The sequence below is a fragment of the Heloderma suspectum genome, chromosome 10 (assembly GCF_057233095.1).
Source record: "Heloderma suspectum isolate Gila_16-S chromosome 10, 16-S_ref, whole genome shotgun sequence".
NCBI classification, from domain to species: Eukaryota; Metazoa; Chordata; class Lepidosauria; order Squamata; family Helodermatidae; genus Heloderma; species Heloderma suspectum.
In genome coordinates, this window is record NC_139467.1 from 34,572,689 (window position 1) to 34,590,802 (window position 18,114).

Sequence of the window (18,114 nt, forward strand, 5' to 3'; positions counted from 1 at the left end):
TAAACGAGATCAATCGGAAAAATCACAATCTAATACTCAAGATGATCACGACACATACCTAGAAAAGAAACATAATCAAAAGAACTTGAAACAAACCTCGGCAACAAATTTCATTTCCCTTTCTCCAAGAGACTCAATCCTCAGCCCATAAGAAAAGGGATCTGTGATTGACTGCAACTCCTTGGTACGTGAGCTAGGGTGGCCATGTGTCCGCTTTTACAGAGGACAGCCCTCTCTTTGAAGGCATCGGCCGTCTATTTGAAGGGCTGCCGTGTCCAATTCCAGTCTAAAGATAAGGGTACAGTTGCCCATCAGCCATTAGCCCCTGGACAGCAAACTAAAGAGGTAGGCAGGCAGGTCAGCTGGTCACTGTCCTCTGTAAAAGGACAGTCCTAAGAATATAAGAACATCAGAAAAGCCCTGCTGGATCAGACCAAGGGTCCATCTAGTCCAGCATTCTGTTCACACAGTGGCCAACCAGCCTACCTGTGGGAAACACACAAGTAGGACATGAGTGCAAGAGCACCCTCCTGCCCATGTTCCCCAGCAACTGGTGTACATAGTCATACTGCCTCTGATGCATGAGGTAGCGTACAGCCATCAGGACTAGTAGACATTGACAGTCTTCAGGAATTTGTCTGACCCCTTTTCAAGCCATCCAAATTGGTGGCCGTCACTTCATCTTGTGGTAGCGAGTTTAACTATGCGCTGCAAAAGATCCTAAGTCCTGGATCCATCTGAAGGATGATGGCTATAGAAAATAGCCCTTGGTATTTGAAATTCTCAGGTGGACTTGATATATTAAGCCATCTCCCCTCCACCTTGGCAATCAAACAACTAGGGCATCTCTGGAACTTGGAGCTGAGGAAGCAGCCATATTGGACCAGCCTTTCACCAAAGAAAAATTGTTGATATTGACATTTCCTTGGTCCTTGTTATTATTATTTTTTCCTTTAGGCCCTCAGAGGCAAAAAGAAACAGTAATAGCCTGACCTACAGTTAGCAAGCTTTCAACTGTGTGTTTATCAGCTCCGTCCCCTGAGCCTCTCAGTACAAACAGACCACCCACATGATGGCCTCAGAAGACCTGGCGAAGACTCCAGATTTCCCTCCATGTCTCTCTTTTTCTGTGTGCATAACTTGTGCCAAAGCAGATGGAACTGACAGACTTGGGGACTGGCTGTCAGAGGGCTGTGCTGTCTATTTACTACACAGCCCCAGAGAACAGCTAAACAGTTTTATTTTTGTGTTTATAACTGTGCTGGTGAAAAGCTAGAATAGAAGCAAGCATATTGCTAATACACACACACAAACACATGCATTCAAGGCAGCAAACCATACTGGCCAGGAGGTGGTGTACATTTTTATAAACGTACCCACTGCTGATAAGATCTCCAACTTGATCCCAATTTGAAATATTTGTACCCCACTTCTCTGTCTCCAAAATGGGACCTTCACAGTGGCTAATAACCCATCATGAAACTATCATCACTAAAATAACAAAAATAAACAGCAGTAGCAATAATAAATCGAGAGCAGAGAGCAAACGAATGTCTTACTGAAAAGCAAGCCGGAACAGTCTTGTTTTTAAGTGATGCCAAAGGCTTAGAGAGGAGGACCCAGCCAGCTAGATCTCTTAAGGCAGGGAGTTCCATAACCTGGACACCAATACCCAGAAGCTGGGTGCACCCACCAGCCACACCTCTGTGGGTACTGAGAGGTGGAACAGAGCCTCTAAAGACCAAAGTGTGCAGGCACACTTGTGTGAATCTTGAACTTCAGGGATTACACCTCACCGTCACCTCAGGAGGTAGTAATTATTTTAACATTATCAGTCTCTCTAACAGCGAACTCAGGGGGTGAGTGCCAACAGGACTGGAGCCAAAATGGGGCCTCTGAGAAACAAAAGGGTGTGGTATCAGATGCTTGGGGAAACCCTGAGGTTTGCAGAAGTGCAAATTAAAAAAAAAAAAAACACCTAAGGGGGGAAACCCTCCAAAAAACAACCCAGTGAGGATTGAGGATGCGCAAATAACCACAGAATGTTGAGTGTCTGTTGGAAACAAAAAACAGAAAACAGAGATGGGGATGCCCTCCTAAGCTCCTTACCTGCCTTTCCCAACCTTAGGTCCCCAGATGATAGACTACAACTCCCATCATCTCCAACCAGTATGGCCAGTGTTGATGGGAGTTGTAGTCCAACAACATCTGGGCTCTCAAAGGCTGATTTATAGTATATTGGATTACGGTGTGATTAGCTGGCTGGTCAGCTGGCAGAACGCTGAATAGGTGCAGTCCTGCTAGGAGATAAGGATATACTACAATTTTTTGTTACAGGTCACACTTGTGTGTACCAGCTGTGCATGACAACTGAGGGCAAATCTACACTACACATTCGTATCAGTTGTATACCAATTAAACCAGCATGGCTTCCTACAAGAATCCCACAATTCGTGGTTTTGTGAAGGTGTTGAGGATTCCCTTAGAGATCCTTTAAAAATAAAAACTAACTCCATCTATGCTCAGAAATGGTTAAAGAAGATATGAAGCAGTTTTGTGCAAACATACAAGCTTGGCTATGCTCAGAAAAGGAATGGGGGGGGACAGGACACCTTGGGGGGGGACTTTTCAGCCTTGTTGTTTTTATTGCTGTTTTATTGTGGTTTTGCTGTTTTTACTGTATTTTTATTCCATTTTAAGACTGTATTGGTATTTTATTATCGTATGCCACTTTGGGAGAGCTTCTGCCCGGAAAGGTGGCCAAGAAATATTTTGAATAAATAAATACATAAATTGTTCCATAAAGAAATACGAAACGTAGGGCCAGAGCTGCTATGCAAGGTGCACTGAAACTAATGGGAATTATACTCAAGCACTACCATGCAGCTGCACCGCTCCACTTCATTTCAGTGCGGGTGGCGCAGAAGGTTTGTTCTTTTAATCTGGTTTGTTCCTTTAATCAGTGTTGCACTCTCAGAAATGTTTGTCTCTGATGCAAAAACCATCCTTTGCTTTTAGATGGCTTCGAAAGGAAGGACTGGCCTGTTCATGGAGGACTGGCCTACCAATGTCTATTACCCATGGTGGTGTCCATTTCTTTGGTTCCACCCCCTTCCTGTTTCTCAGCCAGGCCCTGATCTGGGCTGATGCTTGCCTATGCTTCCCCATCCTGCCAAGTAGACCTACATGCGACTAGCCGCAGTGCACATCAGCGCCAGCCTTGAGGCTCCTGCCAGGCAGGCCATCTCCTGTGCTCCTGCTGTCTTGGGGGTGATGACAAGGGAGGTGAAAGCGGGCCAGGGACCCAGGCAACTGGCATGGAGACCTCCAGTCTGGTGGCTGTCAGGTCTGGGCCAGAAGGCTCCTTGGGGTCACTGGAGGTGAGGGACTCTGTTGGGGGGATGCTCCCCCCACCTGCTCATCTTCCAAGGAGATTCCAGGTTACAGGGCAGGACTGATTGCCGGCTGGGCAGGACTGATTGGGCAGGACTGATTGCCAACAGGCAGCTAAATAGAGCCTCCATGGACAGAGACAGTATACCTCTGAATACCAGGCACTAGGGATAAAGAACAGAATAGCCTTCACCTCCCTGCCCTGCTTGTGGGCTTAACAGAATCATCTGACCGGCCACAGTTAGAAACAGGATGCAGGACTTGGCATAATCCAGCAAGGCTCTTACGTTGTTTTCCATTGGGGGTTACTTAGATACCTCTCCTGTGTTTATTTAACAATTCCCTCTATTTCTGATATTCAGGCATGAGTGCCGATGCTTATGTAGACAAAACAGCACCAACCACGCGCAAGAGGGCGGTATCACCAGGCTCCATGGAGCCCCAAGGTTTGCAGAAGTGCAGAAAGACTCCATACGGTCCTGTTGCAGGTCCCTGTTCGTTGTTGATAAAAAATGAAACAGCTTGTAGTAGCTCTGCCACGTGCCACCTACTCACAAAATGAGTTGTGCCATGTTCTGCGAAAGGCCAAAAAGTCCGACCTACAATAACATATTCTTTCTCTTTCCTTCTCTTTCTCTCTCTCTTTTTCCAAAACTAGGTACATCTGAATTGAGTCCGTTCTCCGATCCACGCCAGTTTGACCGGTCCTTTTCTACATTACCAGGGCTCGCCGAGACCAGGTTTTCTGACCCCAGGATGCATTACCCTGGTGCCATGTCAGCGGCCTTCCCTTACACCGCCACACCTTCTGCCACTGGGATCGGCGGCCTCAGCATGACCAGCATGCCCACAGCCACTCGGTTCCATCATACCTACCTTCCTCCACCATACCCTAGTTCCACTCAAAACCAGAGTGGACCTTTCCAGACCAACCCTTCTCCGTACCACTTGTACTACGGTACATCATCCGGGGCCTACCAATTCTCCATGGTGGCAGGGGGAGAGCGCTCACCAACCAGGATGCTCCCCTCTTGCCCGAGCGCATCAGCTGGAAACAATTTGCTTAATCCAAGCCTCGCCAATCAGAATGACGGTGTTGAGGCCGATGGGAGCCATAGTAACTCCCCTACGGCCATGACGACTACTGGGAGGATGGATGAAGCGGTCTGGAGACCGTATTGAGGAGAGACTAGTAGACCACGCACCTTTCACTTCCACTGAATTAAAATGCCCGGCAGCGTGCTAGGTTAGTTGGTCATTAAAAGGAGCCGGTAATTAAAGAGAGCCATAGGCAGCCCTCCCACTTCCCGATATGCATCACAAAGTGAGACGGCTCTTGTACAAAATGTAGGCAATTAAGTTAATTAAGGAAAAACAGACTGGAGATGGGCTGAACTTTGTATACATTTCAAAACAAAACCCACATCACTCCTTAAAGTTCCCCTTGACTTCATTGTGTCTGAAATGTACATAGGAATGTATAGAATGGAAATGCTTTGCTCCTTTGTAGCGATCATTGATGGCCAAGCGTGAAAATGCCCAAAGCAATCATCTCAAAGGCCATAACTTTTTTTTTAATGAATGAATGCATGAACGAATGAATGAATGGAGTGTGTGTGTAGCTCTCCAGATTCCAGAGCTGGTGAGAGAGATCTGTGAATCCCTGGCAAAATGAAGCCAGGATCCTAACGCCACCATATTCTGTATCGTACCCTTCATACTATATGGTAATGGCCTCACCAGGAGGCAATGCAAGAGAGTCATGTTAGGCAGCAAATTTTGGATGTCAGGAAGGGTGACGGAGCGGGACTCTGACAGGTCTTACCTATGTGGTATACTGACTCTTATGCACGCTCCACTGGAGTGAACGGAACTGCTGTTTGCTTCAGTGGGGCTTGGACACTCCCCCTCCCCCCTCCCTGCACACACACACGCGCGCACACACACACACACACACACACACACACACCTTTCTGCAGTGGAGGCTGGTGGCTCCAGTTTCAGTAGAGCAGAGATTCCATTTTGGATTTTATTACAACCGGCCAGACGTCTAAAGGACCTATTGAAGGTGCTGAGCCCTACCCCCCCCCCATGGATCCAGCATCTTGAATAGGTCCTTCTGACTGGTTGCAACTAAAACCCAGAATGGAAACTTGGCCCCACCGACACTGGAGTTACCAGCCTTCCCTGCCTTTCTGGTGAAGTGTGACACTGTTAATTAGTGTTGGGTTAGGGTGTCATTTGGGATTTCCTACTTCAAACCACCAAAGTGTCAAGATGGCCCTTAACCGCTGCTCTCTACACACACCAGGACCAGTTGGCTGGATGAGGAGTCGTGCGTGGAAACAGGTGCCGTGCCCACCAGTGTGATCCAGCAGCAGTAAAAGAAGCTGGAATTCTGTTGATCAGCCATTCAGGAGGGCTTTGCGGAGCTGGGTTGAGCCCCGCTCCTCCTGATTCCAGTTTCTTTTACAGGCCTATACAATCGCAAACCCAGTTGCAGTGTGCATGCGCTGCTCCTCCAGGGCCAAAGGCTGAGTTCTCACTGGAGTGGCAAACCCGTGTCTGGGCTGTACTGCTTTAGACTACTGTTGCGCGTTCATCAGTGGAGGGCCGGTAGCTCTGATGTCAGTGGGCAGTGAATCCACTCTAGGTTTCAGTCAGAACTGCAAAGGAGCTATCCAGGGAGCTTCCACACCTTGGATGGCTCCTTTAGCGTTCTGACTGAAACCTGGACCAGATTCACTACCCACTGACATCGGGCCTCCGCTGGTGCTCATGACAGAAGGCTCCCCTACTAAAAGCCATTCCTAAGTATAGAAAACCAGCACATCAGGGGGAAGGTTCACTACAGTGCTGCAGTAGGTCATTTTAGACCCTGGACTTAATGCTCTTATACATACCCGCCTTTCAACGGCCATGGGTATTGCTTCCGCTGTGAAGCGCACCATTGACATTTATCTCGCCCACCCACCCAGCCCCCGATATTCCATGCTTTACAACTGCTTAGACATTCCCGATCAGTTTGGGAGGGAGAGAATGGAAAACTGGTAGCCAACTGTGATTTAGAAAAAGAAATACTCTGAGCATGTGCAGTTTCACATTTTAAACTCACTTAAACCACAGCACCATCATGATGGTAGGAATACAGTAGAGCTTGGTTCTGCTGCCCTGATGGGAAACACATGGGCTTGGAAATGAGCACCGCTTTGTTATTAAAAAAAAAGAGAAAAGGATAATATATTTTAAAAGTATAAAACAAAAGGCCATGTACGGGCCCAGCTGGCTGCACCCAGACTATAAAATGTTTTTTAAAGTAAGACATGATGCTGTGGCAACCAGCAGCAGCTCCAGTGAACCCTGACATGACCACTGGAAACTTTCTCCCTGACATCTGGGGCTGTTGCAAGAAAAGCCCCTGGCTGTTCATGGAACGCGTGAGCAGAAGGCCTCCAGCCCCTGACACTGCTGCGCCTGTTGGCCACAGCCCTCAGCAGCCGCATGAACCGCTTTAATCGGAAAGCGCCCTAGCTGTGTTGGGCTGTTCCTGGACATCAGGAACCCTGACAGAAGACCCCCATCTGCATTCATCTGCACGTGCAGTGGGCGCATTCAGAGAAACATCCCATGCATGACCAGCAGATGGGAAGAGTACATAGGTCGATGCTAGGACACCAGCTTTGTATTCGGAAGGCCCCAGGCTCAAACCAGTTCGTCTGGGCGGATGGACTTTCTGGGGTCCAGGTATGGCTGTGCAAGATGCCTACTGGCATCTCTGAAGCATCGCTGCCAGTCAGTGCAGACCAGGGGTGGGCAACATGCAGGCCCTGCCACCTTCACTGCCCCCCCGCCGCCCGCTGCTGCCTACACACACACACACACACACACTGGCATCTGGAACACTACGGAGCACCAAAAATGTTAAATTTCGCTTGTTTGCAAGCGAGATTTGACCCTTTTAGGGCTCCATAGCTGCTACAGACCCCATTTCTTCATTTATGTTCATTTTTATTGGGGGGGTCACCTAGCAGTCTGCGGCCAGCAGGGAGCCAAAATGGACTTCCTGAGGTTGCCCACCCCAGTGTAGGCCGTATGAGCTAGATGGACTCAGCATAAGCCAGCTTCCTGGGCCAGGGAGCATCAGAGGCAGGGCTAGTGGCTGCAGTCCTGTGCCTTCCTCACACATTGACTGGACACATGGGGGCTTTTCTCACGAACAGCCCTTTGTTTTTCTATATGAAGGGAAGTTTCTGGCATGGATGAGCAGTCAGTCATTGAAGCCCCTACCTGCAGACACAGGTTTACCACCTCAGTGAGAACTAGGCTCATGTTTCATCTGAGATGGGAAGGTTTCATTGGGGACTCACATTGCACGTCTACACAGGAGTCCTGCTTAGAGCCTAAACCATCCCAGTTAAAAATGAGGGGCTACAGCTCAAGTTCTGAAGAGCGTCCCTTTGCATGGGTGGAGATCAGCCCTGTGAACAAGTGCCAAGCTATGTCTGGTTTTAAAAGGGTTTTGTAAAGTGAGGGCGTGATCCATCACCCCACACGCTCAGAGGGAGCACTGCAAGATCTAATGGACTCCTACTACTACTACTTCCTTGGCACATGCTAGACATGACCTAGAAAAGGAGCCCACACTTCCTATATGCTCATCAAGCCCAGCTCAAGGAATGTAACAGAGAGAGAGAGGTCTTGGCAGAGAGGGAGACAGAAAATATTGGCTTCCATTGCCTTTTTTTGTCTTGGGGCGGGGGCCTAGTGCACCGCCCAGAATCAATCTCCAGCTTTGAGGTCAGCCATTATGTGTTTGTTTGTCCCAACAGTCCGAAGTGTAACCTAAAACCTGCATGACACCTAGTTGAGCCCTAATAATTGTAACAAATAAATAGTCCATTTAAAGTCTGCACCCAGGACCACCATCAAAAGTAGGCATGGTTGGGCACCTGCCGAGCCCCCCCCCAGCAGGGGCCCACTGACAAGAGCCCCCCGGAGTTGCTCCTCCTCTTCACTGCAACCTGCTTGTTCACCTGCCTCTCGCTCCAGCTCACCAATGGTGGTGGTGAGAAGGAGACACAGCAGGTGCCATGGCCGGCTTGCTCACCGGCTCTCTGCCTGTCGAGCGAGCAAGTGACAGCAATGCTGAGGAAAAAGATGATGACCAATAGCAGCTGGTGACAAATGGTGGTGAGAAGGCAGCCTCGCCGAAGGAAGGGGCCCATTGAGGGTGTCTTGCTCAAGGGCCTTCACAAACCTCAGGCTGGCACCATGTGCGGCTTCTCCTCCTCGCTCACTCTCAAAATGCTGACCATGCAGACATCATGAAAAAGAAGTCAGCCATCTTCTTTTTTGCTCCTCCCCCTCCCCTTTCTGTAACTTCTTGACTGATTGAGAGATCTTGAAAGCTTGCCCACAATTTTGTACATTTGGGGTTCGCCCTAATAGAGGTATTGCCTAACCATGGATTTAAGAAGTATAATGGCTCCCCAGTCTGGGCAATGGAAAATGTACTGCTGTGGTGCTTATATGCGGAAGAGGAAGGAAGGAAGGAAGGAAGGAAGGAAGGAAGGAAGGAAGGAAGGAAGCAGGGGAGGGGGGGAAGGAGAGGGTTCTGTTGGGTTCTATGACCATCCTTCCATGGTAATATGAGAACAGATTGTGTTGTGACCTACATGTAAAAACAGCTGTATTGGTCACTACATAGTAACATGACTGGTCCCACATCTGGTAATCCCATCCTTGTGTGTTTACATCTGCTGGAAACAAAGACAGACAGACAGACAGATTTTTCTTAACAAGAGCTTGCTATTGTGTTGTTAATTCCTTGCTGCCTCTAACTGAGTCTCAGCAACGAGACCAAAACCAAAAATGTTCAGGACAATCTAGTGTCCTCGATGTGCACTTGTAAACCACAGTAAAAGGTACAACTTCTACCAGCCCAACCCTTTCAAGTTTATGCTGGATTGCCATGTGCAGGTATGAAGAAAAACATCTGTTTTATGCAAGTGGTCAAATATTTGGCCTGTTTTGTTTTGCTTGTTTGTTTTTAGCTTTGCACTATAATATGCTTCTGTTTTTTAAAAAAAATTAAATGCACAATTGCTTGTACAGTAAAATCTTTTGTTTGGCTCATGGAATATTTAACTGTAAAAAAATAAATCTACTTTGGTCTTTATTTGTTATAATAATATAATTCTTTTACAAAGTTGCTGAAGGATCCCAGTTCTTAAATAATGCTTAGAACTTATGTGTGGACAGTTTTTGTTTGTTTGCTTTAAAAAACACACACAGAGAGAATGGTAATTTGATTACCAGCAGCGAAAGAAACCCTGCATTCTGTAGATTCACTGTGTTTTAACATAGCAAAGGCTGGATGGTTTGTTTTTCCTTTGTTGTGTTTTTTAATGGAGCTGATTTTGATGATGAATATTTTTAAAAATGTTAATAATATTTAAAAGGTGAGGATCCGAGCAATATTGCAGCCCAACTTGGTGGTATCTCTATTTTGAAATGTAGCCCCCCTCCCCCTTTCCCCGTGTTTTGCCTTTTATGTGTAGCACTTGTAACCATCCGGGACAGAGATCCTGCCACAAAAATTCAACAGTCTCAACCCGGAGTTTGGTAAAACATGGAAAGCATTTATGAATGTTTGAACAGGCTTATGTTGCCACCTCTTGCCCCTACACCTGGGCTGCTCCCTCTCGAAGCTTGGTGTCTACAGCCGAGGTGGAGCCTCTACATCTTGATTTGCTATATTCATGACAGCAAAACGGCGTCTCATCCGGTCAACCCTGCCTTGTAGTACGTTGGGAGTTCAGTCTGTAAGGAGCCATAGTAGAGTGGTCAGCCCTGCGTTTCTGTTTCCTAGAAGAAAAATAAAGGTCCATGTTCTTGATCAAATATACATGATTATATTGCTAGGTGTTATGTGTAATCATTTTAATGCCTTACCATGTGGAATAAATAAATGTATGGTTACCGATTGCTACGTTGCCTCTTGCCTGTTGGATCTTGTCCAGTGATGGGAGATATTCGCATGTATGGAGCCGGGTTCAATTTCCTCCACTCCTCCTCCCCACCAAACAGCCAATTTGTACAATTCCAGCTCCCACATTGCCGTGCACCCAGGATTTGGGCACAGAGCAAATGCAGGCAAGTTCCTGCTTTGTTGCCTGAAAAGACTCCAGTCATAACAAGGGATATCAGACTAGCAATGCATTCTCCTCGCTGGTTGTTTTGCTGCTACTGTTTCAACATCTTAACTTGAAGAGAATTTCAGACAGACTCAGGTGGCTTCCAGCAACTTTTCATTGGGGAAAAAAACCCAGGCTCAGGTTTTTATTCAGGGACCCCCTACTTTCCCCCTCTCCCGTAATTTGAGCACTACAATAAAAGTAATCCAGAAAAAGTAATCCTTGTGCAACAAGCTGTTTCACATGATTACAGAGACACTGGATGACAAGCATGCACGTTCCTTTCCGCGTTGCAAGGCAGATGGGAGGGTGCATCACTGGAGGTGCAAATAGTCTTGGCTCCATCACACAGGCAGAGAATTCAACATCAATGCCGTTTCTTTCCCCATCCAGTGGATTGGGTTGTTCTCTTTAGATGGCTGTCCCTGTCATGTTATTTTTTGTTTCTTTCCTTCTCTAAGGGTGGTGATGCCGCTCAGAGGCATCGCCACCTTTCCGCAAAAAAGCATGACACACACTTGGGGCGTAGCGACAGCTCCTCCCTGGTCCCTGCCCCTTTCCTTCCCCTTGCACGTTACTGGTGGATGGGGACTGACACGCAGGTAGTCCCCCCAGCGATCTCCCTGGGCCCCCCGCCTCCCCTTTTGACAATCTCTGCCATTTACTCAGCCATTCACTCACTGGGAATGCATAGCAGGGGGGCGTCCTGGCAGGTCGGAAGGCCAGCACATTGCTCTGCCTCTCTGCTGCCTTGCCGCTGTGCCATTCTGCTGACCTGCTGCCTTGTTCAGAACGCTGCAGGCCAAAAATGGCAAGGACCCAAAGTGGTGCAAGTACAGGAAGGCGACATGCCCCCGCAGCCCATCGTCGCTACCTTTGCCATCATGACCGCACCCCCAACAACCCAAAAGTCCCGCTCACAGCCGCCAACATATAGCGGTTCATTCGCGCTAGAGGAAAAATACACAGGGGGGTCATGGCACTCCATTTGCGCATATTTGGAAAAATACCACATTTTTCCCATTTGAGGAAAACATGGGATAGATGGGTGGAAATGGTGGGATAATGGGTGTTTCTGCATTAAGTGAAAAACCTGCAAAAACCCACACCATTCCCGGAGCTTCCTGCTTTCGGTTTATTTGAGGGATTAGGAAGGGCTCCTTTACATGGCAGCCATGTGGTTTGAACTGAGGGAGAGCCTCCCTTCCTCCCCAGCATATGTGCAAAGGGGGAGGGGGTTCATAGCTTAACTTCTGTATGGTTTTCTTGCAGCCCACAGGAAACCTCAGACTTACTTCTGAGTAGACATAAAATGTAAGATTGTGCTGTAAGTCTGCAACCCTTGGCACACTTACTTGGGAGTAAGCCCCACTGAACTTAATAGGGTGCTCTGAAACAACAGAGGATGTTGCGTCTGAGCTTGGTGGGGCGGGGGTTCAGATATGTGTCCCTTCATTTCAGGGAGGCATTTTATCCTCTTCTCCCTCCAACTGAGAAATGCAGAGGCAGGAGTCTCAATCAGCAGGCGATTCTTGCCCTCGTGCCTATCAAATCTCATCCTGACTGTGCCCCCAACAACTGCAAACAAACACCCACAGCAGGCAGACACAGCGGTTTCTTCCGCTATTGGAGAATTTCACGGAGAGGTCATGGCACTCCTGTTCCGTGGGCTGGAAAAGTACCACATTTTTTGCATTTGGGGAAAACACAAGATAGACTGGAAGAAATGGTGGGAGACACGCTGGAGGGTAATGGCATCATCTAAAGAGCCTGCAAACTTCCGAGAGAGAGCCATCTCAATAGCAGGATAAAAGCTCCGTGTGATGAACCCCAATGACTGGATGATGACGATGTCATGTAATGGACCCGCACAATTCCGTGAGTGGCCAATCATGAATGTGCAATAAACTAGAGGTGTAGAGACAGCCTGTGAAACTTAGGAGCCAGTGAGATTTTCTAAGACTCAGATAAAAGGACTGGTGGAGAGGAGATGAAACACTGAGAGCACCAGTCAGAAGAGGGATTCTGTTGAATTCCAGTTGCCAGTCACCAGATCCAATTTTTTAGGTGCCCCTTTCTATTGGTTGCCTGGTGTTTTGCACTGAGCTTCTACAACACACTAGCTGCAGGTGCATATTACATTCCAGATGCTGGGTATGTGCAGTTCAAGTTGATCCATGCACAAAAGCCTGCCTATATGCACAGCTCTCCCTTGCTAGATCAGAAGCATTGTGTCATTTGCTGTGTTATTAGTAAGGACATTAGGAAGTGATGGACCAAATTCAAGAGAGAGACAGAGAGACAGGGAAAGAGAGAAATTAATCATAAGGAGGAACATTTTACCGCCACTTATCTCCATATTTGGCACTACATTGAATGTGTTGAGTGTAGCTGATCTTCCTTTTTTTTACTTTTGTGTAAGCGCATGGGCCCCCGATCTGGATCAGGACTAATGCATGTGGATAGGGATAAACATGCCCACCCAGCCATTCCCCGCCCTCAAATCACACACGCGCACACACGCGCACACACACGGGGTTAAAGAAAGGGGAAACTCAACTGGTACCAATTTTACAAGAATTCTTTTTAAAGTTAGGGTCCACTACATGCTATACATTTAACATAGCATGTAGTTTAGCCCGTGAGGGTGGGGAGGTGTCCTTTCTGATGCCTAGCAATTATTTCGACCCTCCTTCAGCACACTGTTGCACACCCCATAGCTGCATTTAGAAGAAACCACAAGAAATGCTCAACCGGGTGAGAATTCTGCTTCACAGTCTTGACTAACGGAAATATGTTTCTAGCGTAGCCACACAGTACAGAGCCACCTTTTTTTATCGCAGCTACTAGGAGAGGAAACACATACACACCCCGGGGTGTGACCATTATTTATAGGAACTTTCCGTTCCAAATTGATCTGAGCTGCTTGGAGACTGATTTAAGGCTGAAAGAGGCAGTTTGAGGGTGTGGGGAGGAGAATGGGTTTAGAAGAAAAGGCCAGAGACTCTCTTCTGGGAATCCCTGAGTTAAGCAAACTTTCTTCATTAACTCCCAGTTTGCTGCTCTACCAGGAAGAGGTACCTAAATAAGGGTTTGACTGCTGTGGCAGTCCGTTATCTTTAAAGTGGAATTTATTTATTACATTTCTATTTGACCAATTAGCCAACGCTCTCTGGGGGAATTAGATAGGACAGCCCTTCAAATAGAGGATGCCTTCAGGTAGAGGACGGTTCTCTGACAGCCCTTCAAATAAAGGACTGTCCTCTGTAAAACAGGACACATGGGCACCGTATGGGAAGAGGCAAGACATGCAAAACTGATCTTCTTGAATACTCTGTGCAAAGTGGAAATGTGCCCTATAAGGGCTTTGGGCTCTCTAGTGGTTTTGGGGCCTTACAGCAAACTCTGGCGCTGGCCTGCTCACCTCCACCTCCCATCTCACATAAATTTATAACCCAGTCTTAAGCTCATCAACTCAGGCACAATCCCCACTGAGTTCAATGAGTTAGGGCTTCTCTACACAAGGCATTTATCATGTGCTCATCATTCCCTACTCACAGATGTTTATGGGTTCTTTAGAGGACGCCGTGATCTTCCAGTTTCGCTTCTCTGTCTAAGCACTTCGGGCAAGTTTTTTTAGAATAGGGAAAATGCAGCATTTAATTGTGAAAGCGAAAGAAAGAGCAATTTCCTCTTGTGTATTTGCACTATTCTGCTATACCACAGTGCCACCTAGAGGTTATGTAGGGGAAAAGCAGGAAAGGAAATGCTCTTGTGTAGTGCTCAGATCTCAGTTCTGCGATGAACCCAAAAGTAGATACAATGGATTAACAGCCGATTAACGGTGTCGTAGAAAAGCTCTTACTTCCTAGTAAATGTCCTTGGTATGTCTGCCAGGGTAGAATAATACTTACAACTATTGTATTATACAAAGCTATTGTATAGTCCTTTCGCTTTTAGCATGCATTTAGCGGATAGGATCCAAATTCATTCAGATTATGGCTGCTAACAGATTAAGAAGTTTTAATCAGTACGTCATTGGCCTTTGGATCCATTAAATTAAACGTCAAGGTAGAGCGGTAGTTTCACCTTCCCATCTTCGTGGGATTCCCTGTTTTTCCATCCAACAGAATCCCTGATAGGGTGGCTATGTGTCCTACTTGACAGAGGATGGTCCTCTATTTGTCTGCCCAAAAAAAGCTAGCCACCAAAACAGGAGTTCATGATGTTTCTAACTCAGGTCTTGCTAATACTGATTCCCCCCCCCCCCCGAGTTTGTAAACATTTTTAAAAATTATCCTGACAATGCATGCAGATAAATTCATAATTATTATGCCCATATTGCAGGAGGTGAGACAGTGGTTGAGAAAGTGTGGGTTACACCAGCCCTGCAAAGTAGCCCTGTGTCATTATTCCCATTTGGGGGGGGGGGGTTGTTAGAGTAGTTTACGACAGCTCTGCAGTGTAGTTCAGTGTTGTTCTCTAGTCTCCTGGTGTGTTGTTTTTCAGGGGAAATGCAGATGGGGCTGGCAACAGTGCAATTTACTAAGGCCTAGAAGAAGGGGACGGCAGAGGATGAGATGGCTAGATAGCATCACGGATGCAATGAATATGAACTTGAGCACGCTCCGGGAGAGAGCGCAGGACAGGAAGGCCTGGCGTGCTATGGTCCATGGGGTCACGAAGAGTCGGACACGACTAAACGATTGAACAACAACAAAGAAGGGGTTCCTTGTGTGTATATGGCTTTAAGGGAAATTTCCAGGCCTTGGAGCTGAGACAATGTGCCATGTAGCTCCTCAGAAGTTAGTGTTTTCTCCTGTATTGTAGTAATAAAGAACTCTGTTGTGGAAGTACCTGAATCTATTGTACATTGCCTGCAGAGCACAGCCTAGCAGTGGACTGCAAGCTGAGTGGGTCATACCCCCCCCCCCCAATATTCACCATGACCAATATTCACCCAAGGGCTATTACAGGGGTGAAGGAAGACACCAAGTCTACCTATTCAGAAACAACAGAGGGACAGACATTACAAATTTCTCAAAGGCCAGGTCTACCTATCATGGTAGCTATCAGGGCTTTAAAAACAATGTGCAACCATACACAAAATGTGCAGTTCCAGGAAAAAGAACATTGCTGCAGTTCAAAATTCAAGCTATGCAAAAGTTGTATTACATTAGCTGATGTAAAAGGTCATCAATAACAATGTGAAAATTAAAATGAGTTGTATGGGCTGCTCTAGAACCCTAAACCTTGACCAGGCATATCCATTTCTCCTCCCACTACCAAAGACACTCCCCACAGACTCCACTGCTACTCTCTAAAGAGCGTTCACCAATGCTTCCAAGATGAAGGAAAGCATTCTAAGAAAAAGTCAATTTTACAGTAAGGTCAGTGATGCCATAAAATATCTACTATGACATTCTTAAGGAAGAGGTACTATGTTTGTGGATCTGTGTCTTTCTCTTGTTCTTAGGGCTTTTTTAATCCCTCAGTGTAAATAGATTTTTGCTGGCGTTCATGATGCTTCTTGAATATAACACTTCTTCTGCACTAGTGCTGTCAAATTCTCAGAATTTTCTGCTACTTTGTGTAGGTTTCTAAATGTCGTGGAATGTGACATTATGCGCACACACCAGGAAAATACACAGGTGCATTGTAGCAATGTGCACTATGCATGTGAATTACAATCGCACATTGTGGGCAGTTTTCCCTGCTCCCCAGGGAAAATTCCTACAGACACGCATTGCTGTGAGGAAAGGTTGGATTGTACACACACACACACACACACCAGGAGATGAGAGAGGAAGCAATGCCATTCCATTAGCCCTACTGACAGCCTGCTTAACTTTTTCCTCTTCCCAATCATCCCTTTTTCCTTGCATGTCTTTTTAAATTGTAAACCTGTGGTCTTTTTTGCTGATTGACTGTAAGCTGCTCTGGGAGCCTTTTTTGGCTGAGAAGCGGGATAAAAATACTTCAAATAAATAAATAAAGGTTATCATGTCTGGGGCAGTTTAGCTTAGAAAAAAAGGCAAGTACAGGGAGACGTGATAGAGGTATACAAAATGATGCATGGGGTGCAGAAAGTGGATGGGGGAAAATTTTTCTCCCTCTCCCATGATACTAGAATCAGGGTCATCCCATGAAGTGGAATGGTGAGAGATTCAGGACAGAAAAAAAGAAATATTTCTTCACCCAGTGCATAGTAAAACTATAGAATTTGCTGCTAGAAGTTACAATGATGGCCATCAACTTGGTTGGCTTTTAAAAAGGATTAGATTACTTCATGGAGGATAAGGCTATCAATGGCTAATGTCTGTCTGTCTGTCTGTCTGTCTGTCTGTCTGTCTGTCTATATCCTCCAATATCAGAGGCTTGCTGGGGAACACAAGCAGGGGAGTGCTATTGCACTCATGTTCTACTTGTGGGCTTCCCATTGGGGCATCTGGTTGGCCATGGTGTGAACAGAATGCTGGACTAGATGGACCCTTGGTCTGATCCAGCAGGGCTCTTCTAATGTTCTCATATTCATAACTGAATTAGAGGCTGAGTGAAGATGCGTAAGACTATACATTTCAGCATCTGGGACACTTTGATTCTTCTACCACTGCTAGGGTGATGCATCACCCAAAAAAGAGGACAGCGATCTGGATATAATTTGCTTGTGCTGATGTATAGGTAGAAATGCAGATTTAGAAATAACTACTATAATTTCAGTATGAACGCAGCACATCTCACCATAGTGTGGAAGACTGTGACCACCAGACCTGTGTGCCAGGTGCCACGTGTGGGAGGAAATGTCAAGACCCCTGTTCTCCCTTCTGAAGGTTCTTTATCTTTAAAACGGGATGGGACAGCCCTTCAAACAGAGGATGCCTTCAAATTAGAGGACAGTCCTCCGGAAGGTCTACAAACAGAGAATATCCTCTGTACAGCAGGACACATGGCCACCCTTCCCTCCTCCTCCTGACCCAAAATAGGGGGCCAGTTGTCCTCTTCTACAGAGGACAGTCCTCTGTTTGAAGGGCTGTCCTGTCCAATTCTGGTTTAAAGAGAAAGAACCAATAGACCTGTTGCTCATCAACAGTACCTGAACAGCAGACTGGACAGCCAGGCACACAACTCACCTGGTCACAGTCTTCCACACTATGGTGAGAGGGACTGTACTGCTATGTCAATTACAATAATTATTTCTGAATTTGCATCTATACATATAAATTAGCATACACACATTTTATGCAAATCAGTGTCCTTATTCGTCCTCCCTTTTGGTGATGGGTTTCCTCTTTGGGGTGATTTATAGGTGGCCACCCCAGTTGAAGCACGCATACAGATGGAGTTTCTTCTCTGCCTGTTGCGCTCCTTTATTTTGCAATAACTTTGCCTTGCTCTGATTACTGAAGTAGGGTGTGTTGGTAAACGGAGCACAACAGTTTTACAACAGACCTGGTTACTGTAGTAAAGCTGTAACTCCACCTTACTTGTGAACATTTAGTATCTTGATAGTGGCCATACAATGTGA

General features: G+C 46.6%; 1 protein-coding gene across 1 annotated transcript in view; it reads left to right on the forward strand.

Moving 5' to 3' along the window:
* The window catches only part of RUNX3 (RUNX family transcription factor 3), a 199,252-nt gene extending 192,641 nt beyond the window's left edge, over positions 1-6,611 (forward strand). The window contains exon 7 of the mRNA XM_084815882.1: positions 4,052-6,611. Coding sequence (XP_084672008.1) covers positions 4,052-4,575 — 524 coding nt within the window. The 3' untranslated portion in view covers positions 4,576-6,611. The remainder of the gene's footprint in view (positions 1-4,051) is intronic.
* The last annotated feature ends 11,503 nt before the right edge of the window (positions 6,612-18,114 follow it).